A 24,263-nucleotide genomic window follows, 5' to 3' on the forward strand; every position below is an offset into this window, starting at 1 on the left:
GCACATTAATGATTGCAGTCATGCTGACCCGACACAGGTTGGACCAACAACACTCATCAATCGTTATTCCTAAGTCTGACTCCCACCTCTGCCATGATTTGTTTACATCCAATTTCTTCATCTTTGAGAAGCAGAGATGACCACGGTGGCAAACCAGTGAGGGGCTCTGTGACTGAAGAACACATAGGTGGCAGGCTGTTGGTGACAAGAGGCGAGAAACCCATGCAGGATGCGGGCTGGCGCCAACTTTCGGTCAAACGGGTCTCAACCAAGGATGCAGACTGCTCGAGACAGGCCAAACTGATACCAGGTATCAGAACTGGGATGTAAAAGAGGCATTGGGTGCTGATTGTGTCAATGGTTTGCACCTGGAGCTTGAGTTGCTGATGGTTTGGAATGAAGTCTGTGTGGCCACAGAAGCTATGGGAGCACCAGAGGAAAATCCATGGACACTCAGTGACTCTGAAGGGACTCTTTTGTTTTGTTATCTGACTGTAAAGGGTGGCAGGCAATTTCTGCTGATGGTGAATCTTTGAGGCATTCTAATGCAATTTTGTGTGATATTACATATGTTTTATTACATGATAATAAAACAATCTTGAATCTATTCTAGATCATCAATACAGGTCCCAACTTGTAATCCTACCTGGTGTACTGTCAGCACACTTTTAAATATTGTATAATGTTTCTGATCCAGATCAGGGATGTACATTAGGAATGTATCCTCGCTCACAGCACTGGGAGCACCTTCCCCAAAGATCAGCAGCAGTGGTTCACCATCACTTTCTCATGGACTAACGGGGAGAGCAGTAACCGATGATCTTGTCAGTGAAACACATGCCAATTGCGATGTCCTTTTTTTTTAAAATAAGACTACGCCTCAGTGAAAGAGCAGGAGCAACTCGGGGTCACGTGACCACAGGCTCCCTCCCCATGCGTCGCCCTGACGTCACGTGGCAACGGAGCCGGGCTTCCGAAAAAATGGCGGCGCAGTACCAGGACAATAATGGCCGCGACGTTATCTTCGATCAGAAGCACCACTCTCCGCTGTGCCGCGAATTTACTGTCATCTCTCCGAAGCTGTCGCTCCGCTCTGTCCTTGGACACACAGCCTTCATCTGGCTGGTCGCATATTCCATCTTTTACATCACGCAGGTAATCACGTGAGTCGAGGTCGGAATGAGGAAGACGTGCCCATCGATTGGTTGAACGGGATGACGTCTCGCTATCCGATGTGATTGATAGTTGCTGGTCCCGGGAGCTTGTCAGTCAACGCCTGGATTCTCCCCACTTTCCCCGAGAGTTGACAGCAGCTTTAGATTGCAACGATTAGGAAATGATAGCTTCACCCTTTTGTTCGAGCAAGGCTCGTAATGGGCAACACTGGCAGTGGACAGTACTTTCTGAGGCTGGGTATGCTGTGAAGGAGGGCAGTGCCTGGGTAAGAGACAGGTGAGCCATGCTAATCTGCTACAGGGAGGGATGGAACAAATGCTTGCTTATGACACAAGGAGTCTATTGTGTCCATGGCACGTCCCAAAAGGATAATATCATCAGTTCCATTGACACTAAATTCTTTTCCGTTTAACCATTATTGTTTGGCACTGACCCATTAGATCTCCTTTGATTTGTTTGCCTCTTTCCAACACTGTGTAGCTTATAGTAGCCAATTAATCTGCTGGCACATTATTGGAATGTGGGCACAAACCCAAACCCACTTGGTCACAATACCTGAGGTGAGGACTGATACTAGGTCTTTGGAGCTATGAAGCAGCAAGGGTAATAACTGCACCACAGTCCTGCAATGAGCTCTTGTGGACTGTCTTGTGAAAATCCAGATGAGTGATGGTATGGAATGGGGAAGGTCAGTCTCTGCTCATGTTTTGAGGCTTTAATGAAGGGTTAGCAAATATGTCCCTGTGGGTGAGATCACAATGACCTTGGGTTTCTCCACTGATAATGGAAAGACCAAACGCTAATTGGAAGGACACCATCTCGTATTCTGCATTGCTAGTCAGCAGCCCAATTGCGCGAACATTGAATTTTCTGACACAAGCACACATGCACACATTTCTCTTTGTTCAAATTCAATTTTATTGTCAGAGTATAACCATATAACCATTTACAGTGCGGAAACAGCCCATTGTTGGCCCTTCAAGTTCGCACTGGTTCACTAGAACAACTCCACAAGCTCAAACCTCCCGCTCTCTCTCCCCCTCACCTCCATGTACACATCCAACCTTCTCTTAAATGACAGAAGGGACCCTGCTGCAACTATCTCATTCGGAAGTTCATTCCATTCTGCCACCATTCGCTGAGTGAAAAAGCTACCTCTAATATTTCTCCTAAAGTTTTGCCCCCTTACACTTAACTCATGGCCTCTTGTTCCAACCTCCCCTGCCCTCAAGGGAAAGAGTCTGTTTATGTCTAGTCTATCTATTCCTTTCATAATTTTTAAAACCCCTCTCAGTCGTCTACGTTCCAATGAATAAAGTCCCAATCTCCTTAATCTCTCCCTGTAATCCAGATGCTGTAAGCCAGGCAACATCCTTCTAAACCTTCTCTGCACCCTCTCCACCTTATCTATATCCTTTTATAATTTGGAGACCAGAAATGAGCACAGTACTCCAAACCTGGCCTCATCAATGCCTTAAACAGCTCCAGCATCACCTCCCAGCTCCTATACTCTATACTATGATTTATGAAGGCCAGCATACCATATGCCTTCTTAACCACCATGTCTATATGGGAATCCACCTTCAGTTAACTCTGTACCGTAACCCCCACAACCCTCTGCTCCTCTGCATGCCTCAATGCCTTCCCCTTAACTGTATATGTCCTATTCTGGTTATTTTTACCGAAATGCAACACTTCACATTTGTCTACATTGAATTCCAACTGCCATCTTTCAGCCCACTCTTCCAAACAAACCAAATCCTTCTGTAATCCAAGAAAATCTACCTCACTATCCACCACTCCCCCTATTTTTGTATCATTTGTATATTTGCTTACCCAGTTAACCACACCCTCCTCTAAATCATTAATATAAATGATAAACAAGGGACCCAGCACCAATCTCTGAGGCACCTCGCTTGTCACAGGCTTCCAACCTGAAATACAGTTGTCCACCATGACTCTCTGCTGTCTATCTCCCAGCCACCTCTGAACCCATCTGAATCTCTCTACTAATTCCTAGTGACTGAACCTTCCTTATTAACCTTCCATGCGGAACCTTATCAAAAGCCTTACTAAAATCCAAATAGATCACATCAACCGCTCTACCTTCATCCACCTTTTTTGTCACTTCCTCAAAAAACTCAATAAGGTTCGTCAAACATGACTTTCCTTTTACAAACCCATGCTGGGTGCCCCTAATCAATCCCTGCCTATCCAGATATGTGTATATACTATCTCAAAGAATACCCTCCATAGCCTTCCCCACCACCGAAGTCAAACTTACTGGCCGATAATTACTTGGCCTACATCTAATGCCTTTTTTGAACAACGGAACTACATTTGCAACCCTCCAATCTTGTGGCTCCACCCCCTCCTCCAGTGATCTTTGAAAAATCACTGTTAATGCCCAGCTATTTGTTCCCTGACCTCCCTTAAAGTCCTGGGAAAAATCCCATCAGGACCAGGAGACTTATCCACCTTAATTGACCTAGAAGATCCAAAACCCTCACTTTAGTAATCCCTATCCTCTCCATAACTAAGCCCTTTGCCTCTCTTTATCTCTTATAGTCCATTGTCCCTTTCCCCTGTGAACACCATTTCATCGGATACAAGGATTGACAACGAGATAGACAACAGACAGCGCCTTTGGAAGACTACACAAAAGAGTCTGGAAAAACAACTAACTGAAAAACCTCACAAAGATTAGCATATACAGAGCCATTGTCATACCCACACTCCTGTTCGGCTCCGAATCATGGGTCCTCTACCGGCATCACCTAGGGCTCCTAGAACGCTTCCACCAGCGTTGTCTCCGCTCCATCCTCAACATTCATTGGAGCGACTTCATCCCTAACATCGAAGTACTCGAGATGGCAGAGGCTGACAGCATCGAATCCACGCTGCTGAAGATCCAACTGCGCTGGGTAGGTCACGTCTCCAGAATGGAGGACCATCGCCTTCCCAAGATCGTATTATATGGCGAGCTCTCCACTGGCCACCGTGACAGAGGTGCACCAAAGAAGAGGTACAAGGACTGCCTAAAGAAATCTCTTGGTGCCTGCCACATTGACCACTGCTAGTGGGCTGATATCGCCTCAAACCGTGCATCTTGGCGCCTCACAGTTTGGCGGGCAGCAACCTCCTTTGAAGAAGACCACAGAGCCCACCTCACTGACAAAAGACAAAGGAGGAAAAACCCAACACCCAACTCCAACCAACCAATTTTCCCTTGCAACCGCTGCAAACGTGTCTGCCTGTCCCACATTGGACTTGTCAGCCACAAACGAGCCTGCAGCTGACGTGGACATTGCCCCTCCATAAATCTTCGTCCGCGAAGCCAAGCCAAAGAAGACAGACGAGAAAAAATTGTTCAGTATTTCTCCCATCTCATACGGTTCCTGACATAGTTCACCGGTCCCATTATTCAGTGGACCTATTCTGTCCTTAACCCTCCTTTTACTGTTCACATATCTGTAAAAACACTTAGGATTTACTTTCGCCTTATTAGCTATGGACACCTCATATCTTCTTTTTGCCTTTCTAATTTCTCTCTTAAGGTTCTTCCTGCAATCTAAGTAATGATCATACATTTCCTCAATCCCTTGTTTTTTATATTTGGTATAGGCTTCCCTCTTGTCCCGAACCAACTTTTTAATTTCACCAGCAAACCACAGCTCCCTCGAACTTTTAGTCTTCCCTTTCGGCTGGACTGGAACTTAAAGATCCTGTACTCTCAAAATCTCACCCCTAAATGCCCCCCAAATTTCCTCTACATCCTTTCCGGCAAAAAGATCAGCCCACACAACTCTGCAAATCCCTTCTCATTTCTCCAAATCTGACCTTCCACCACTCGAAGACCTTCAACCTCAGACCCAACCTATCCCTTTCCATCATTAAGCTAAAGCTAATGGACCCGTGATCACTGGATCCGAAGTTCTCTCCAACGTTTACCTCCATCACCTGCCCTATTACATTCCCAAACAACAGATCAAACACCGGTCCCCCTCTAGTTGGAGTCTCAACATATTCCTGCAAAAAGCAATCCTGAACACAATGCATAAATACTAAGCCATCCTGTCCTTTTACTGACTGCCAATCTATGTTTAGAAAATTGAAATCCCCAACCAACACCACCCTACTTCTACTGCATATCTCATCTATTTCCTTACACATTTGCTCTTCTTGTTCCCTTTCCCCATTTGGAGGCCTATAATATACCCCCATAATAGTAACCTCACCCTTCTTATTTTTTAGCTCTACTCACACTGCCTCCCTCGACGAGCCCTCCAGTCTATCTTGCCTCAGCATTTCTGTAATATCCTCCCTGACAAGTAATGCCACACCTCCCCCTCTTAATCCACTAACTCTGTCACATCTAAAGCAGCAAAATCCTGGAACATTCAACTGTCAGTCACAACCTTCAACCACATCTTGCAAATGGCCACAACATCATAATGCCACATGTCAATCCACACCTTTAGATCATCCAACTTCCTTACTACGCTCCTCGCGTTAAAATAAATACATCTCAGGGATCTCCTACATCCTACCTTCTGCATATCCTCCTCTCTACTATTCTCACAATTTTCGCTACAACATTTTTACTACTTCCTGCTGTTCCTCCCTCAAATTATTTAAACTTGTCTCTTTCTTTAGCCTACAAACCCTCTCCCAGCTGTCCTGCCTAACTTGAAACCCTGTCCCCAACCATACTAGTTTAAATCTCACCTGACAGCCCTAGCAAATGCCCCCGCCAGGAGACTGGTCCCTCTGCGATTAAGATGTAACCCATCATTACAGTATAGGACCCATCTTCCCCAAAAAAGGTCCCAGTGGTCCACGAACTTGAAACCCTATCTCTTACTCCACCCCTTTAGCCATGTGTTTAACCTCCACCTAATTCTATTTTTGCCCTCACTGTCACGTGGCACAGGAAGCAATCCAGAGATTACCCCGTTATTGGTCCTCCTTTTAAGCTCCCTATACTCATTCTGCAGGACCACTTCCTCATTTCTTCCAACATCATTGGTACCAACATGTATCACAACCTCAGGCTCCTTACCCTCCCCTTTTAGAATGATCTGAACGTGCATAGTCACATTCCGGACCCTGGCACCAGGGAGGCAAACCACCATCTGGTTTTCTTTATCGCGTCCACAAAAACCTCTGTCCTCCTAACCATTGAATCCCCTATGACTATCGCCCTTTTCCTTTTATCCTTTTACAAACATGGCATCACATACATCCCTGAGAATCTTTTTCATCCCTCTCCCCAAATGGTTCCATTCATTCATCAACCACTTCATTATCTAGTTCCACCTATTACCTATTAACCTTTGTCTCACTACCCTTTTTACTGCCATAACTAGCAATCTCTTTTTACCCCTTAGACCTGATGCAGGGGCTCAACTCAAAACAATGGCTTATACCTTTTGCCTTCACAGATGTGGCTTGACTGTTGAGTTCTTCCAGCATTGTTTTCTAGATACCAGTATCTACAGTCCCTTTGGTCTTCAGTGTATTTCTCCTCAACTCAGTGCTCAGTCTTACCCAGTAACCAGAGACTATGACCACTTAGCCGGGGGATTATCTTTTATGCTAGCAGTCTTTCTAGCTCTTTTGGTATGTGGTATCTCTCAATGAGATTCCCTGGCACTTCACTGAACTTTGGATCAATTAGTCCTATATACATGGATCTGGCCTCTTCCAAGGGCCCTGCCATCCCAGGAATCAGTGAGGTGAACCTATGCTGCAATCAGCCCTCTCCTTTCCCCCCCACCTCCCCCACCTCACCGTTATTTTGGGTAAGAAGCCAAAAACTGTACACAATGTCCCAAATGTACCCTCACCAGCATCCAAAAAGAAGACCGCCTTTACATATGTACAACCCATTTGTACATTTAAGTTGTAGTATTCTATCTTTAACATTTTAACAAGGTTTTTTTTTGCATTAAGAACATTGGAACAGGCCAAAATCTTCAAGAGAAATGCATTAAATTTCTTGCTCTGAAATGACAGAATGTTAGAAAATATGCTCTTTATTAAAATGCATGGAGTAGAAAATGGGCCTGACCAGACCAAAGTATGTGAGCAGATGGGAGTGGAGTTTATATTGGATATTGCAATGTGTTTACAGAAACATAACTGACATTTCATTTTGGGAATTGCTTCATGCAGAACACATCTGTGCTCTCAGCCACTATTATCATTACTCTCCTTGGGATGATTCTGTACCTCCACTTCTGTAAAGTTGATCAGGAGTCGATGATGATTATTGGGTCAGTCGGTGTCCAGATGAACACCTTGTTTGCTTCGGGGAGAGAGCACGTGAACTTCATTGAGATGAAGAAAGTGAAAGATATTGTGATCAATGAAGGCTTTTATATGGTAAGTGAAGAAAAGTAATAAGTTGAAAATCTATAAAGACAACAATTGGAAGTTTGACATTTGAGTAAATCCTTCATGAGATTGGTGAGTGTAGTTGTGGAATTTTAACTGGATCTTTAATGCTTTCCTGAGACCATCTTTACACATTGCAAATGCTTAACGGAAGGAGAAGAATAAAATAACCAGGCATTCTCAACCTTTTTTTTGGCTATGGTGCCCTTAGGACTCTGCTCCAAGTTTATGAGCACCCTTCCCCTTGAAGTAAAATTTTGGTTTCTTCCATACTTCTATTAAATAATTAAAAATCTTTTCAAAAAATGTTACATGAGGTAAATTTTGGTTTCTTCCATACTTCTATTGAATAATTAAAAATCTTTTCAAAAAATGTTACATGAGGTAAAAAGAAAACAAGGCTTTTAATTAATGTGCTCTGGCCCCCAAGGGGATGTAGGACCCTTGTTGAGAATGGCTGAACTAAACAAATCTGGAAGAAAAAGAATGATCCTTTGGACCTAAAAGCATTTCTATGACATGGTTGTGTAATAAATAGGGAGAAACTTAACTTGAATAAGTGTGGATTGATAAAGGAGAGACAGGCTGAATCTATAAAGGATTGATTAAATTTGTGTAGTTGCATGAGTTGTATTTTGACAGAATATGGAGACAGTGGAGTGCTGTTGTGTGTGTTCCTTTAAAATAAGAATCCATATTAAATTTGTCAACATAAGTATATAAGATTGTAATGGTAATAGGAGCAAAAATTTACTATACAATTGAGAGCTTTGGTGAGTTCCTGTACTTCCAGACCAGAAGAAGGTGTACATCAGTGTTCCCTGACATTCAATATGATAGAGGATTACAAGGCACAATCTTGAAATATATAGATCACTTCATACTTAAGCAACGAGGAAGGAGGTATTGAAGTTCATGCAGTTTCTTAAAGGTTGGCACACTTGTGTCAGATGCTAGTTAATTAACCTTGGATTATGTATTTTATCAAGAAATTTGAGTGAGGGCAATACAGGTTGTGGCGCTTTGTGCTCTGGCATCTCCCATGGTCCGCCACATTTGAATCTGACGCCGTTAGTGCAAACTCTTTTACGGACAGTGTGGGACTCGAATCCCAGTCCTGACTGCTGGCGCTGTAAAGGCGTTGCGCTAACTGCTACGCTAATCGTGCCACCCACAATATTATTTCCTGTTTTAAGCTTTGTTCTACCTTTGATAAGTTTACGCAGGGGGTTCCCTTAGGGGTCATTTTCTAATGGCCAGGTCTCAATGTCACCAGATTAAAGAGGTACAACCTGCCCTAGCAAAATGATGCATGTTTCGAACATAGAACAATACAGTACAGGCCCTTCAGCCCCCGATGTTGTACCAACCCATATATTCCTTAAAAAAGTACTAAACCCTTCCTACCTGTAACACTTTACATAACCCCATAACAGTTTATGGCATGGAAACAGGCCATCTCGGTCCTACAAGTCCACGCCAGTTTACTCAAACAACTCCGCTAGCTCCTCCTGCCTATTCTCTGCCCATAACCCTCCAACCCCCTCTTATCCATGTATATATCCAGCCTCCTCTTAAATGAAAGAATTGACTCTGCCTCAACTATTTCCTCTGGAAGATTATTCCATTCAGACACCACTCTCTGAGTGAAGAATTATCCTCTAATGTTTCTCCTAAAATTTCGCCCCCTTACCCTCAACTTGTGTCCTCTTATTTCAATCTCCCCTGCTCCATATTTCTCCCCTAACGACTACATAAAAAAACAAAAATACGCTATGATTTCTGTCCTTAAATCTGTTGTTGCCCTGGGGAGGGGGTGTATGGCCCCTGTTAAGAGTGACTGCTCTAGATGGTGGTCCTTCCCCACAGGAGCTTCACGTTGGCTTTGCCAAACCTCGGTGTGACCTTCAGCAGGTATTCCTCCACCCTGGAATGGGCCAGTCGGCAATTTTATTTTACTTCCATCCATGTGCCTATGAGTCTTTAAATGCCCCTAATGTTTCAGCCTCCACCACTGTCCCCGACAAGGCATTCCAGGCACCCACAACTCTCTGTGTTTATATATATATATATATATATATATATATATATAAACATACTTTACCCCTGATGTCTCCCCTAAACTTTTCTCCCTTAATTTTGTACACATGTCCTCTGGTGTTTGCTATTCCTGCCCTGGGAAAAAGGCACTGGCTATTCACCCTAAGTATGCCTCTCATAATCTTGTAGACCTCTATTAAGTCTCCTCTCATCCTTCTATGCTCCAAAGATAAAAGTCCCAGCTGTACCAACCTTGCCTCATCATACTTATTTTCTGGTCCAGGCAACATCCTGGTAAATCTCCTCTGCAGCCTCTCCATAGTTTCCACATCCTTCCTGTAATGAGGTGACCAGAACTGTACACAATACTCCAAGTGTGGTCTCACCAGAGATTTGTAGAATTGCAGCATGACCTCTTGATTCTTGAATTCAATCCCCTATTAATGAATCCCGGCATCCCATAAGTCTTCTTAACTATCCTATCCACCTGTGTGGCAACCTTGAGGGATGTATGATTTGCACTCCAAGGTCCCCCTGTTCATCCACACTTTTCAGTAACCGACCATTAACCCTATACTCAGCCTCTTGTTTATCCTTCCAAAATGCATCACCTCACACTTATCCGGATTGAAATCCATCTGCCACTTTTCTGCCCAACTTTGCATCCTGTCCATATCCTTTTGTAACATACAACCTTCAGCTCCTCCAACCTTCGTATCATCCACAAACTTACCGATCCATCCTTCCGCCTCTTTATCAAGGTCATTTATAAAGGGGATTCAAAATGTGGGTCTGATCGTAGACATTTCTTTGAAGGTGATAGAAAATATTAACAGAGCAGTTGGAAAAATACTTAAAATCCTGGATTGAATAAAGTGTAAAATACAGGAATTTATACATGTGTAAAACATAGCCAAATGCAATCTGGTGGAGGAGTTCAGTGGATCAAGCAGCATCAGTGGGAGAAAAAGAATAGTTGATGTTTCAGCTCAAAGCAGCAGCCATTCTTTTTCTCCCATTGCTGCTCAACCCACTGAGTTCCTCCAGCAGATTGTGCTTAGCTTCAGATCCTGGCATCTGCAGTCTGCTAAGTGCCTTCGCCTGCACCCCTTGGATAGGATACAGAAAAGTTTCACCATAATGATAGCAGAGGTGAATTGTGGACCTAGTGCTGTTCTCAGAGTAGAGAAAGCTTGGAGAAGATTTGATATTGTATTTGAAGGATCAGTGATCAGAAGGTGTAGATTGGTAAACAGACAAAAGGCAACTTGATTAAAAAAAACACTTCTATGCATTGAATGGTTCTGATTTAGAATACTTTTCAAGATAGGGTTGTAGAGTTAGTTTACAGCCATAGAGGTAAAATTACAGGGAAATGGGAAAAGATTGCTGTGCAAGTAGCCGAGTTGGGTCAAATTGCCGTTTGTGCTTATGCAATTTTATAATTTTGTTTGGGTGTTGAAAATGCTGCAAAGTCTCGGCTGAGAAGGCAGGATATGTGGAGAGATAAAGTAACAGCACTGCTGTGAGCTACCTCATCGGGGAGGTAGCAACTGCCCAGTTTCCTTGATGCAAGCAAACCATGGCTGAAGGGGTGGAGCAAAGGGCAGGGATTCAAGTTTGTGGATCACTGGAACCATTTTTGGGGTAGGTGTGACCTGTACAAAAAGGATGGGTTGCATTTGAACCCCAGGGGGACTAGGATTCTGGTGGGGACGTTTGCTAGGGTTACTCAAGAGACTTTAAACTAGAATGGCTGGGGGGAGGGAACTAAATGAAGGAGAACAGCAAGGAGAAGGTTAGAGTGCAATCAGAGAAAGCTTGTAGACAGTGTTTGAGAGGGGGAAAGAAAGGTGATAGAAAAGGGGGATGCTCTATATAAAGATGGACAGAGGTCGATTGCAAAAGATCATAAGAGAGCTGTTGGTAAAGATAGGGGCGTACAAAAAGTAAAAAGTGGGAAATCTCTAAAATACATATATTTTAATGCTAGGAGCATTGTAAAGAAGGTGGATGAGCTGAAGGTATGGATTGACACTTGGAAGTATGACGTGGTAGCGATTAGTGAAACATGGTTACAGGAGGGATGTGACTGGCAGCTAAATATTCCTGGATTTAGTTGCTTTAGCTGTGATAGAACCAGCAGGGGGATGGGGGGGGTGGGCAAGAAGGGGTGGGGTTGCACAACTTGTTAGAGAAAATATTACAGCGGTGCTTAGGTACGATAGAAAAGAAGGCTTGTCCAGGGAGGCTATTTGGGTGGAATTGAGGAATGGGAAAGGGGAAGTTACAATTATAGGGGTGTATTATAGACCACTGAATGGGGAATGCGAATAAGAGGAACAAATTAGTAGGAAGATAGCAGATATTTGTAATAAGCACAGGGTAGTGATTGTGGGGGATTTTAATTTTCCGAATAATGATTGGAAAACCCATTCCGTGAAAGGGCTGGATGGGTTGGAGTTTGTAAAATGTGTGCAGGATAGCTTTGTACATCAATACGTGGAGGTACCAACTAGAGAGGGAGCTGTGTTGGATTTACTGTTGGGGAATGAGATGGGTCAGATGACAGAGGTATGTGTGGGAGAGCACTTCGGATCCAGTGATCACAGTGCCATTAACTTCAAGGTAATTATGGAAAAGGATAGGGTCTGGGCCCAGAGTTGAGGCTTTTGAGTGGGGAAAAGCTAGGTTTGAGGAGATGCGAAAGGATGTACAAGGGGTGGATTGGGACAATTTGTTTTCTGGGAAGGGTGTAATAGAGAAATGGAGGTCTTTTAAAGGAGAGATGTTAAAAGTACAAAATCTTTATATACCTGGTTGAAAGGTAAGGTCAAAAGTTTGAGAGAGCCATGGTTCTCAAGGGATATTGGAAACTTGGTTCGAAAAAAGAGGGAGTTCTACAATAAATATAAGAAACAGGGAAAAAAAGGAGATGTTTGGGTACTTTATTGAATGTAAAAAGAATCTTAAGAAAGAAATTATAAAAGCTAAAAGAAGTTATGAGGTGGCTATAGCAAGCAGGGTGAAAATAAATCCAAAGGGTTTCTACAAATATCTAAATAGCAAAAGGAAAGTGAGAGATAAAATTGGTCCAATAGAGAATCATAAAGGACAAATGTGTGTGGAGCCAAAAGAGATGGGGGAGTATTTACTGAGTAGAAGGACATTGAACTGTGCAGGGTAAAGGAAGCAAAGGGGGTATATATGGAGACTCTAGTGTTTAAGAAAGAGGTAGTACTGGAGCTTTTGAAACATATAAAGGTGGATAAGTCTCCAAGTCCTTACAGGATTTTCCCCAGGACCTTGAGAGAAGTTAGTGAGGAAATAGTGGAGGCTCTGGCAATGATTTTTCAAATGTCATTAGAGACAGGTATAGTGCCGGAGGATTGGTGTGTTGCGCATGTGGTTCTTTTGTTTAAAAAGGGTTCGAGGAGCAACCCTAGCAATTGTCGGCCTGTAAGTTTGATGTCTATGGTAGGTAAATTGATGGAAAATGTTCTTAGAGATAGTATATATAAGTATATGGAGGGACAGGGTCTGATCAGGGACACTCAACACGGATTTGTGCGTGGAAGGTCGTGTTTGACCAATCTTGTTGAATTTTTTGAAGAGGTGACTAGGAATGTTGATGAGGGTAGAGCAGTGGATGTTGTCTATATGGACTTCAGTAAGGCCTTCGATAAGGTTCTGCATGGGAGGTTAGTTAGGAAGGCTAAGTCCTTGGATATTAATTTGGAGATAGTCAAATGGATTCAACAGTGGCTGGAAGGAAGGTGCCAGAGAGTAGTAGTAGATAATTGTTTGTCAGGATGGAGGCTGGTGACAAGCGGTGTATCTCAGGGTTCGGTATTGGGACCATTGGTGTTTGTCATATATATTAATGATCTGGAGGATGGGGCAGTAAATTGGATTAGTAAATATGCAGATGATACTAAAAAAGGGGGAACTGTGGATGATGAAGAGGGTTTGCAAAGATTGCAGAGGGATTTAAACTGCTTAGAGGAGTGGGCAGAAAGATGGCAGATGGAGTTTAATGCTGATAAGTGTGAGGTGCTTCATTTTGGAAAGAATAATCAAAGCAAGACATATGTGATAAATGCAGTGGAGCAGAAAGATCTAGGAATAATGCTACATTGTTCCCTGAAGGTAGGAGCACATGTGGATAGGGTGGTGAAGAAGGCCTTTTGGTATACTGGCCTATATAAATCTGTGCATATATAGGAGTTCAGAAGTAATGATGAAACTGTACAAGGCATTGGTGAGGCCAAATTTAGTGTACTGTGTGCAGTTCTGGTCACCGATTTATAGGAAGGATATTAACAAGATAGAATACAGAGAAGATTAACAAAAATGTTGCCTGGGTTTCAGCATCTGCAATACAAGGAGAAATTGAGCAAATTAAGTCTTTATTCCTTGGAATGTAGGAGATTTGATAGAGATGTTTAAGATAATGAGAGGGATAGAATGAGTTGATGTGGAAAGGCTTTTCCCATTGAGAGTAGGAGAGATGGATACAAGAGGTCATGGGTTGAGAGTTGACAGGCAAAGGTTTAGGAGTAACATGAGGGGGAACTTTACTCAGAGAGTGGTTACTATGTGGAATGGGCTTCTGGGAAAGGTGGTGGAGGCAGGGTCAATTTTTTCATTTAAGAAAGAGTTGGATAAGTATATGGATGGGAGGGGGATGGAGGGATATGGGCAGAGTGCTGATAAATGGGATTAGAGGAGGGTACTTGGATCAGTGTGGACTAGAAGGGCCAAATTGGCCTGTTTCCGTGATGTAATGGTTATATGGTTATAAGAAAGTGATCATTCAGCAGCCCCAGATACTTCATTGTACTTGGTTATGCTAAAAAAATTCTTTGAATTTTTGCCAATTCTGTCAAAAGGTCCTTAATTTGAAATGTCAATGGGTGTAGAACTCCACAGAATGCTGCCTAATTTTCTGAGTATTTACTGCATTCTTAGTAGTTTGGTATTCAATTTAAATTAAGTGAATGTCTTTGAATTGAGATTTTTAAATTAAGTAATTACAAAAAGAGTTAGTGTTGCTAAAGATATTCGTTAAAAATAATTATTGAGTAAATAAATCAACGTAAGACTAAAAAAGTGGAAGGAAAGGCCCTGAAGTTTGGAAATATAGAGTAGAAGGTGACAGATGGGGCTGGAAGAAGAGGCAGGAAGGCAATTTTTTTTTTAAGAATGTCAGAAAGGAGACAGAATGAAGTGTAGGAGGTGACAATACCATTTTTTTTCCCCAAATACCAGAGACATAAAATGGAAAGTTTTGTATGTCCAACCTCATAACTTGATTGTTAATTGCAAGTACTTTTTTTTTTAAATAAAATGGAAATTAATTACCTGTGAAAACCCAAAAGGAATTGCAGTATAAGGCATTGGTGAGGCCAAATTTAGAGTACTGTGTGCAGTTCTGGTCACCGATTTATAGGAAGGATATTAACAAGATAGAGAGAGTAAAGAGAAGATTAACAAAAATGTTGCATGGGTTTCAGCATCTGGAATACAAGGAGAAATTGAGCAAATTAGGTCTTTATTCCTTGGAACGTAGAAGGCTGAGAGGAGATTTGATAGAGGTGTTTAAGATAATGAAAGGGATAGATAGAGTTGATGTGGAAAGGCTTTTCCCATTGAGAGTAGGAGAGATGGATACAAGAGGTCATGGGTTGAGAGTTGACAGGCAAAGGTTTAGGAGTAACATGAGGGGGAACTTTACTCAGAGAGTGGTTACTATGTGGAATGGGCTTCTGGGAAAGGTGGTGGAGGCAGGGTCAATTTTTTCATTTAAGAAAGAGTTGGTTAAGTATATGGATGGGAGGGGAATGGAGGGATATGGGCAGAGTGCTGGTAAGTGGGATTAGAGGAGGGTACTTGGATCAGTGTGGACTAGAAGGGCCAAATTGGCCTGTTTCTGTGATGTAATGGTTATATGGTTACGTATACTTGAGAACCTTGCAGATTCTTGAGGAGATATTGAGGAGAGTGGGACTAATTGAATTGCTCCTTCAAGGAGCTAGCACTGACTTAATGGGCTGAATGACTTTCAACTGTACTTTGCCATTTTAAAGTAAAATTGCTGATGAAAACAAACTAAAGCCAAGCTACTGACATTTTGTGGCAATATCTGCGCAAGGAAGCTTGGTTGATGTTTTGGTTTCTGAGTGTGGACAATGACCCTAAGCTGTTCTCCGGAAAGGTTCCTGCCTTTTAATTTGAAGCTCATATTGAGAAGCTCCATCCAGGAGTAGATATGGAGTTGGGATCATAATTAAATAATGACAACTTGAACACTGTTGTGGTACCAATGTTGGAACTCCATGTGTCATGGACAGACCTCTCTTTGACATCAAGGTGGACTTGAAGCAAGTTAATTGTTATCAGGATAATTATCTAGTGGTTGTTGAGAGATCCAGCAAAGAATGATGAAACAGATTAATGATAATAAAGGATAACTCTCCATTGGTGGTTTCCTACTGGCATAAAGACAAATGGTTGTGCAGTCATAGACTGCAGATGCTGGAATCTGCCTGAGAAACTCAGTGGGAGAAAAAGAATGGTCCACGTTTCATCAAAACATTGGTTATGGTTTATGGAGGCCGATCGTAATAACCCCAGAAATTCCGTAAGGCTGCCTAACCACTGATTATATCTCTGCTATAATGTCAGAAATGGAATGTTTGATCACATTTTCACAGGCTGATCTATACAAGTTACAGTCAGACAAATGTTGAAGAAGTTAATGACCAAATGCAACAAGACCTGGACTTCAGCTGTGAAATGCTATTGTTTTCCACTAGGAACAACCTACATGTGTGTCATTGTCATAATCAGTGTTGAATCTCCCACTGTAACTGTTTCAGATATAGGAAATGGAGACTTGTGGTCACCAGTGGTCAGAAACCCAACTGTACTACCCACGTAAATATCTTAGTATTAAGAGCACATCAAAGGCAGAGTATTCTGTGCTGAGTGGTCCATTTCCTTTGTCCCTGAACCATGCTATGTATCTGTTTTGCGCAAGGATGGAGGTCACTATCCTGGATGGATGCAATATGTTTCACCAATACTTTCTCAGGGAATATGGCCAGCAAATACTTGCAATTCTAGTGTTGCCCACATCCCAAGGATAAAATAAAAAATAGTCTTGCAGTCTTTTTTTTGGGGGGGTGGGGGAGTGGGAATGAATGAGGAAACTACTGTGTATTATTTTCACTTGCAGCAGAAGGTTATCTACTACTTATGCATACTACTGATTGACCCAGAGAGCCCCAGAGGGGTGTCAGAGGTGGTGCCAGTGTTCCAGGTAAATTACAGTAAAATCACATTGTGTGAATTGTGAATTGCGTCTACTCCCCCAGTTGTGAATATAGCTCAAGCAATTATGTAACCAATCTCCCCTCCACTGATAGTGACTACATCTCGACATCTCCTGCAGCCTCAGGAAAGCTGCTATTATAGGACACCTTCCACCCCCACCTCGTTTGTCTGTCAGACAAAAAATAAATGAGCTTAAATACACCAAATTCAAGGATAGTTTATTTCCTGCTGGTTTTGATCAAATGGATTTCTCTGTAGTTTTCTCTATACCCTGAATTCTTTCTTACGAACATGATACGCTGCACTTTTTGACTTGTTGAAATTGCTAAAATTGACAATTTTTTTAATTATTGCACTATCTGCTGTACTTGTCTGGATAACACATAAAACAACACTTTCCATGGTAATTTGGGATACATGACATCAAACAATTCAATTCATTTTTTGCTTGCATAAAAATGCTGGAGAAACTCAGCAAGTCAGGCAGCGTTCCTTATAAAGGTAAGGGTTCCATTATTGTCACGTAATACTACATTTAGAATGTAACTTGCATGAAATTCTTCAACTTTGTCTACAGTCAGGAAGACAGAGTTGCCACTTTGTCCAGCGCCCCTCACAGAAATGAGGGCCCAGCAAGGAACAAATTCGCAACCCCTAGTTTACAAGACCAGTGCTTAACCACTGAGCATGTAGCAGAGACAAAGATACATAACCAACATTTTGGGCCTGAACCCTTCATCGAGGTATGAGCAAAAAGCAGGCAGGCATCTGAATAAAATGGTGGAGGGAGGGGGAGGTGGAGGAGCACAGGCCCACAGGCGAGATAGGTGGATATGGGTGGAAGGACACGAGAAAAAATGCTAAAGAGTGATAGGGGAAGGGGATAGCTCTCTGAATGGAGGGAAGGGGCTGAAGAGCTGGAAGAAAGGAGACAGAGAGATGGGGAAGAATGATGCAGGGAGTAGCCTAATGGAAACTGGACAACTCAATTTTAATGCCATTTGATAGGAGAGTGCCCAGATGGAACATTAAGTGTTCTTCCTCCATTTTATGGGTGATTTTAGTTTGACAGTGTGAGGCCATGGACAGACATGTCGGCGGAGGCGTGGGGCATGGGGAATTGAAATGGTTGGCCACTAGGAGACCTCTACTATTGTTGCAGACAATAGGTGCTCAGAGAACTGATCTCCCAGTATGCGTCCAGTCTCTCCAATGTAGAGATGTCTACAATAGGAACACCAGATGCAGTAACTAACCCTGGCAGATTCACAAGGGAGTGTTGCTTCACTTGGAAGGACTGTTAGGGGCCTTGATTAGTGGTGAGGGAAGAGGTGTGGGTGCCAATGTAGCACTTCATGTGGTCAGAAGGTCAGGTACCAAGGGGGTAATTAATAGGAAGGGATGAGTGGACGAGGAAGTCACGGAGGGAGCGGTCCCTGCAGAAGGTGGATTGGGAAGGGAAGATGTATCTGCTGGTGGGATCACATTGTAGGTGGCAGAAATTGCAGAAGGTGATACGTTGGATACTGAGGCTAGTTTTCCAATTCCTTGCTCTAAAAATTGAGTGCCACTTCCCCATCTTCAGTGCTAGGAATAGACACAGGAACAAGTTAATCACATTCTTCTGTCCTGATGGTTTTTGTCATCCAGTTGTCTCAGTTGTGGCTGCTGTACTGCCAAAATTATAGGCCTTTCAAATGAATACTGCAATCAGTCAACTGTGAGATGACAAAGATGTTTTGCACCATTCTCTCTTGTAGATCTGACTCAACATCTCTTTCACATGGTTCTGTTTGAAAGGAGTACATTCTTTCTGTGTCTGTGTGGTTTTCCTCTGGGTGCTCCGGTTTCCTTCCACCCTTCAAATTGGTGTATTTAGGGGTCATGGGTTTGTGGGCTGGAATGGCCTGTTACCATGCTGTACATTTATATTTAAAATTTCTTTCTTGCTCAGTCTGCCTCTAGATGTTTGTCTCATTTTGTTGGTGATCTTTCATTATTACTCTTTGTGTACCCTGATTGGTGTGAACCAGTGGAATTTCATACTACTGAAGGCTAAGGCGCTGAATATGCTACAAAGGGAGGTGGCTTTCTCGTCCCATATCTTTTTATGTTTTATGGGAGAAAGTGGATATATGATATTAAGACAGAATGAGCTGCAAGATGTTGAATGGTAGGGGCACAAAGAGCTGAATGGCCATTGAAAAAAATCCATGTTTCTTTAATGGATTCATCTTTTTTGCTTCAAGAGTGCAAAGCCACGACTGGACTGCCTGTCTCAGGTGTACAGAAGCTGCCAGGAAATCTTACAGCAGACGCGGATTGAGCAGTAAACTTGTTGATGTCGATAACACCTTGTGCTTCCAGGTAATATTACATAAAATAGTATGGCACAGGAGCAGGCCCCTCAGTCCACCCATGTGTGCTGGACATGATACCCAAGTACATCTACACTGCTGCTTGTAAATGATATGTATCTCCTCTCCAGAGGCCTCTTAATGCTACGATCACATCTGTTTCAACCACTACTGCCAGCCTGTTCCAGCTACCTATCACTCTGTGTTTAAAAATATGCTGCCATCTCCATCTCCTTCAAACTACCCCCCGCCCCCCACCCACCATCACTTTAAACACATCCTCTAGTATGTGATATTTTAACTGAAAAATATTCTGATGGTCTACCCTATCAACTTTATAACCAATCAGGTTATCCCTGAGCCTCCAATACTTCAGAGAAAACATTCCAAGTTTGTCCAAGCTTTCTCCATAGCTCATACCTTCTAAACCAGGCAATATCCCGGTAAATCTTTTCCATACATCTTTCCTGTAATAAGGCAACCAGAAGTGGCCTGTCCAAAGGTTTATATGGCTGCAGCATGACTTCCTTACTTTTATGAACCAATTAATGCAAGCATACCATACTTTACCATCCTATCTGCTTCCGTGCCACTTTCAAAGTGTTATGGACTTGAACCCCCAGATCCCTCAGCTTATCAGTGCTTTTAAGACACCTACCATTAATTGTACTCTCCCCTGATATTTGATTTTCCAAATGCAGCACCTCACACTTGTCTGCATTAAACTCCATCTGCCATTTCTTTGCCAATTATCTGAAACTGATCTATTTCCTTTTGTATTTCTTGATGGCCCTCTACACTGTCCACAGCTCTACTGATCTTTGTATCAAATGCACACTTACTAACCCACCAACTTTTCCATCCAAGTTATTTATTCACATCACAAACAAAAGGGATCCCACCACTGATCCCTGTGGAACACCAGTGGTCACGGGTCACCATCTAGAATAACATCCTTCCACCACTTCCTTCTTGTCTTCTCTGAACCAGCCAATTCTGAATACAAACTACTAATTCACTGTGGATCCCATGCATCTGTATCAACTTACCAGAGGGACCTTGTCAAATGCCTTATAGACAACATCCACTGCTCTACTCTTATCAAGTATCTTTGTCACCTCCTCAAAAACCTCAATCAAATTTGTTAGATATGGCCTGCCTCACTCAAAGCTAACTGTACAGAATCTGATAATGCCTTTCCAAATGTATATAATCGTATCCCTTATGTATTCTCTCCAATAATTTTTGTTGTTGGTTCCTGTACATTCTCAGTTAATATTTGGTGCAGGGCTGTGTGGAAATGATTAAGTAAAATAATTGGTACCTTGATTGAACTTAACCAACTACCTTACAATTATCAGCTTCCTGTGCTCTCATTATGAACTTGTATGAATATGTGAGCTGTCTGAGTCCACCAAGAGTTGGCAATGGGCTAAGTTCTTAGAGCTAAGGTTTAGACAAAGTAGAAGGCTGGGGAGAAAATTAATTTCACAAAATGAATTTGGCTGAAAGGCAACCTCTGCTTGGATAACCTGCTGACTGAGCCTTGTTTTACTGGCATGTCCCTTTCAAGACTGGTTTTGCCACACTCACCCCAGTCCTTCTCCAATTCCTCGCTCATCTGGACTTTCAACACAGAGATCTGTTTGGAGAAAAAAATTAGAACCTGATCTGACTGTGGTCAGTCCAAACCTGACTTGAGCCTAAGGACAAAAATGATTTTTTTAAATATCCCTAAGCCCAACATTTGTAGTTGGATTCCCTAAGGCTCCGGTCAGGTAGTCAAACTATACTCCAACTTGCCAAAATACATGATTTCTGCTCTATTATCCCTTTCTGTACAAGTCTCTGAAATATGATTTCCCACTAGATGCTTCGCCTGCTGAGAGTTTCCGATGACCTGTTCAGCCATAGGATCTTTGCGAACTTTCCTAACTTCTCTGCTCTTTGACCCCTGTAATTTCCCTTGCACCTGCACTATCTTTGCTTTTGTCTTTCGTAATCCCCAATTTATTCCCACACCTTCCCTTTGATCTTCCCCATGCTGATGCTGGCCTTTGGTGAGGTTGTGTCGGGGTCTTTGACTTCTAACATTGGCCAAACTCTTTCCCTCTTTCTCTTTCAAAAAGAACTATTACTACTCTACTGTTGAAGTTATGATCGGTAACAACCACTTCATTGAATCACCCTGGAAGCAATATACTCTACAGCAGTCTGGGAACTCCAAGATAATGGAAAGTGTTGTGGAGTTCACACATGACACAGACTGTAATCCATGGGTTTGAGATGCCCTGCAACATCTCTACTCGGTTAACTCAGTCAGTAGGGATCCAGAACAAGAGCAGCCTCTCTTTGCTCCACTTCACCTAATGTCTACATCACACACTTCAAAATCCTGAACTTAGTATTCTGTGGGAACTGGATTTGGTGCATTTGCTAAATCGGTGTGATCTTTTGGGCAAAATTCCAAAGATGAATTAGTTGTGATTATTGATGGTGAATATCAATTATCTATTAATTGGATTACCTAATTATTCCCCTGCTACAATCAAGCAGGTGTTTACCATTAAGAGGAAGAAAGTACACATTGAGGTTAAAGTTAAGTCAAATGCAACTGGAAAACTGAAGTTATTGAAAGAGATCCATCCTGAAATGCTTTAAAATACACTTGCTAGAATCCTCAGTGTTGTATTGTGTAGCAGGAATACTCTGTGGAATGGTCCTGAGTGAAGCTTGGAATGGTCCTGAGTGAAGCTTGGACTGGCTTGACTGTACCTAATACAGCCATTGGCCATCTTTGGTGTCCATTTTGTATAGGAGAGTTGAGGGCTGCTGGTGTTCACTGAACTCTATCTCAGTCAGGAGACCATGAAAAGGGATGGAGAGACAAAATAACAATTTTGTATAGATAAATGTAAGCACGTGTTTGACAACCTTCTCTACAAGAGAATAATGTGGAATTTTGTCTTTCAGACTTGGACCTAGATCAAAGAATACATTTTAAAAATACATGTTTAAAATATTTGCAACAAATAACATGCAACCAACTAGCAGCAAGGCTTTGAAGATTTAATGAAGGAAGCTGAATGAATCACAAATATAAATCATCCATTGTCATCCATTCTGGTGACCAGAATGTCCATGTTCATTATTGGGATACATTGTGAAGGACTTTTTTTACTTTGAGAATTCTGCAAAACATTGAATATGAAGGTGAAAAGCGGGTGATTGACCAAAGGATTTTTTTGCCAGTGCCAATAATTTAAAAAAAGGACTTCCCTTGTGCTCTCAAGACATGCTAAAGCACTTTACAGCCAAAGAAATGCTTCTGGAATGTAGCAGCAGTAGAAAGTACAGCAGTTGATGTCACACATATTGGCTGAGTTAAACACAGAGCAGCTTTCTTAGGTGAAGTACTGCTACATGATCATGGATGTCATCCTAAAAGATTAAATAGGACTTCAATATTTACCTGCTATGGAGATTGAGCCAACGTCATGTCCTCCTAAACAAAGCTGATTCCTTTATGGAGAATTATGCCTAATCTTCCATCTATTTGTGTTTAATTTTTTTGATTTGTATCAAATTATTGTTGTCATAATTGGGGTGCTGATGGCGGAGCTTTATTTTAAGGCTGTTTTATTACTGGCAGTGATGCAGAAGGTGGAGCTGCGGCCTCACAGTTCCAATGCCCCTTTAGTTGGATCCTACCTGGTGCTGCCCATGTGGAGTTTGCATGTTCTCCCTATGACTATACGAGTTTACCTTGGGTGCTGTCATTTCCTCATTCAAAGGATGTGCTGATTGGTGAGTTTTTTGACCACTGTAAATTATCCCTGAATGCAAGTGGGTGGAAGGTGATTAGGAATGATGAGAATGTTAGAAGGAATAGGTTATTGGAGTTGGGAGGAATGGGAATGTTGTGGGAGGCAAATTGGATTATGGGCTGATTGGTCTCCTATGTTGTGAGGAGTTATGGAAACTGAATTTTAAATCTGATATTCTACATACAAATGGGTCTCTGACTGAGCTCTAAATGTTAATTGTACTTTAATCACCGTATACAGCCATGTTAAATAAATTGAAGAATCGTCAATCTGCGCTGTGATGACATTGTGTTTTCTGCTGTTGATAATGGAGCACCTACTAAACTGGGTTCCCTCATGACCTGAAAGATGCAACATTGGAAGTGATTGCATAATTCTGTGTGTAAATTTTCTGAAGTCTATGATTTCTAGACTGCAGTGAACTCAGTTTCAAGATGAAACAAAACTGAGATCCAGGCTCTTTCAAACAGCTTTGTGTAAATCACCTGCACATCAATGGAGTTTAGAATAAACATTTGAAGTGTCAGTGTTTTCTGGTAGGAAGTTTAGAAAGTTATATTCTATCTCTAAATGTGAATGGAAATGTTAATAGATGAGTATCTATCAGTCATTTGCAGTTGGAGGTGTTGCAAGTGCTTGGTGAGTAACGAGTAGTTGGAGGACAGTTTAAAAAAAGCCGCAGAAGTCAAAGGGTTAAGCTGAGTTTTGATTTGTGATGAGTGATTTATTTGGTAATTGAGTTAATTGGCAAGGTTCAATAAAAGGAGGGGTAGCTAAAGAAGCAGTCCAGTGAGTGAGTGGCCAAGTGAAGCAGAGGCTGAGAAAGAGCTTGCTTGCTAACAGAGAGGTAAGGCCAGGTGAGATAGTTTAAAACCTTTAATTAAATTTAGATAATTGAGTCAGCTAGGGCAGTGGTTTGCTCTGGTTGCAAAAGGTACATTCAGCTGTAGCTCCTTACAACCTGAGTTAGGGAGCTAGTGCTGATGATGGATGAATTGCAGGTCTTGAGGGAGGAAAAGGTCATGGCAATCAAGACTGTCAGGGAGGCGGTCTCCCCTATTATTTGGGAGGCAGGTACCTGGGTGACCGTCTTTATGGGCAGCCTTGTGTCTTTATGGGCAGCCTT

The 24,263-nt window shown here is 42.2% G+C and overlaps 1 protein-coding gene across 2 annotated transcripts; it reads left to right on the forward strand.

The window, feature by feature from the left end:
- Positions 1-942: 942 nt before the first annotated feature.
- Positions 943-23,406, forward strand: pigh (phosphatidylinositol glycan anchor biosynthesis, class H). 2 transcript variants are annotated; one of them, XM_069915269.1, is made up of 5 exons: positions 943-1,155; positions 7,354-7,563; positions 16,856-16,939; positions 19,203-19,320; positions 22,284-23,406. In XM_069915269.1, the coding sequence occupies exons 1-4, from the start codon at positions 982-984 to the stop codon at positions 19,284-19,286; spliced, it is 552 nt and encodes a 183-aa protein (XP_069771370.1). In that variant the 5' UTR covers positions 943-981; the 3' UTR covers positions 19,287-19,320; positions 22,284-23,406. The 2 variants fall into 2 exon arrangements, with proteins under 2 accessions (XP_069771370.1, XP_069771371.1); XM_069915270.1 differs by lacking the exon at positions 16,856-16,939.
- The last annotated feature ends 857 nt before the right edge of the window (positions 23,407-24,263 follow it).

This window comes from Narcine bancroftii, chromosome 2 (genome assembly GCF_036971445.1).
Source record: "Narcine bancroftii isolate sNarBan1 chromosome 2, sNarBan1.hap1, whole genome shotgun sequence".
Taxonomy (NCBI): domain Eukaryota; kingdom Metazoa; phylum Chordata; class Chondrichthyes; order Torpediniformes; family Narcinidae; genus Narcine; species Narcine bancroftii.

Bases quoted from the DNA above. Each gene is read 5' to 3' on its own strand.
- pigh (XM_069915269.1), top strand. From the start codon at position 982: ATGGCGGCGCAGTACCAGGACAATAATGGCCGCGACGTTATCTTCGAT. The intron at 7,564-16,855 runs GTAAGTGAAGAA...TTTCACTTGCAG, and splicing joins TCAATGAAGGCTTTTATATG to CAGAAGGTTATCTACTACTT. The intron at 16,940-19,202 runs GTAAATTACAGT...TTTTGCTTCAAG, and splicing joins AGGTGGTGCCAGTGTTCCAG to AGTGCAAAGCCACGACTGGA.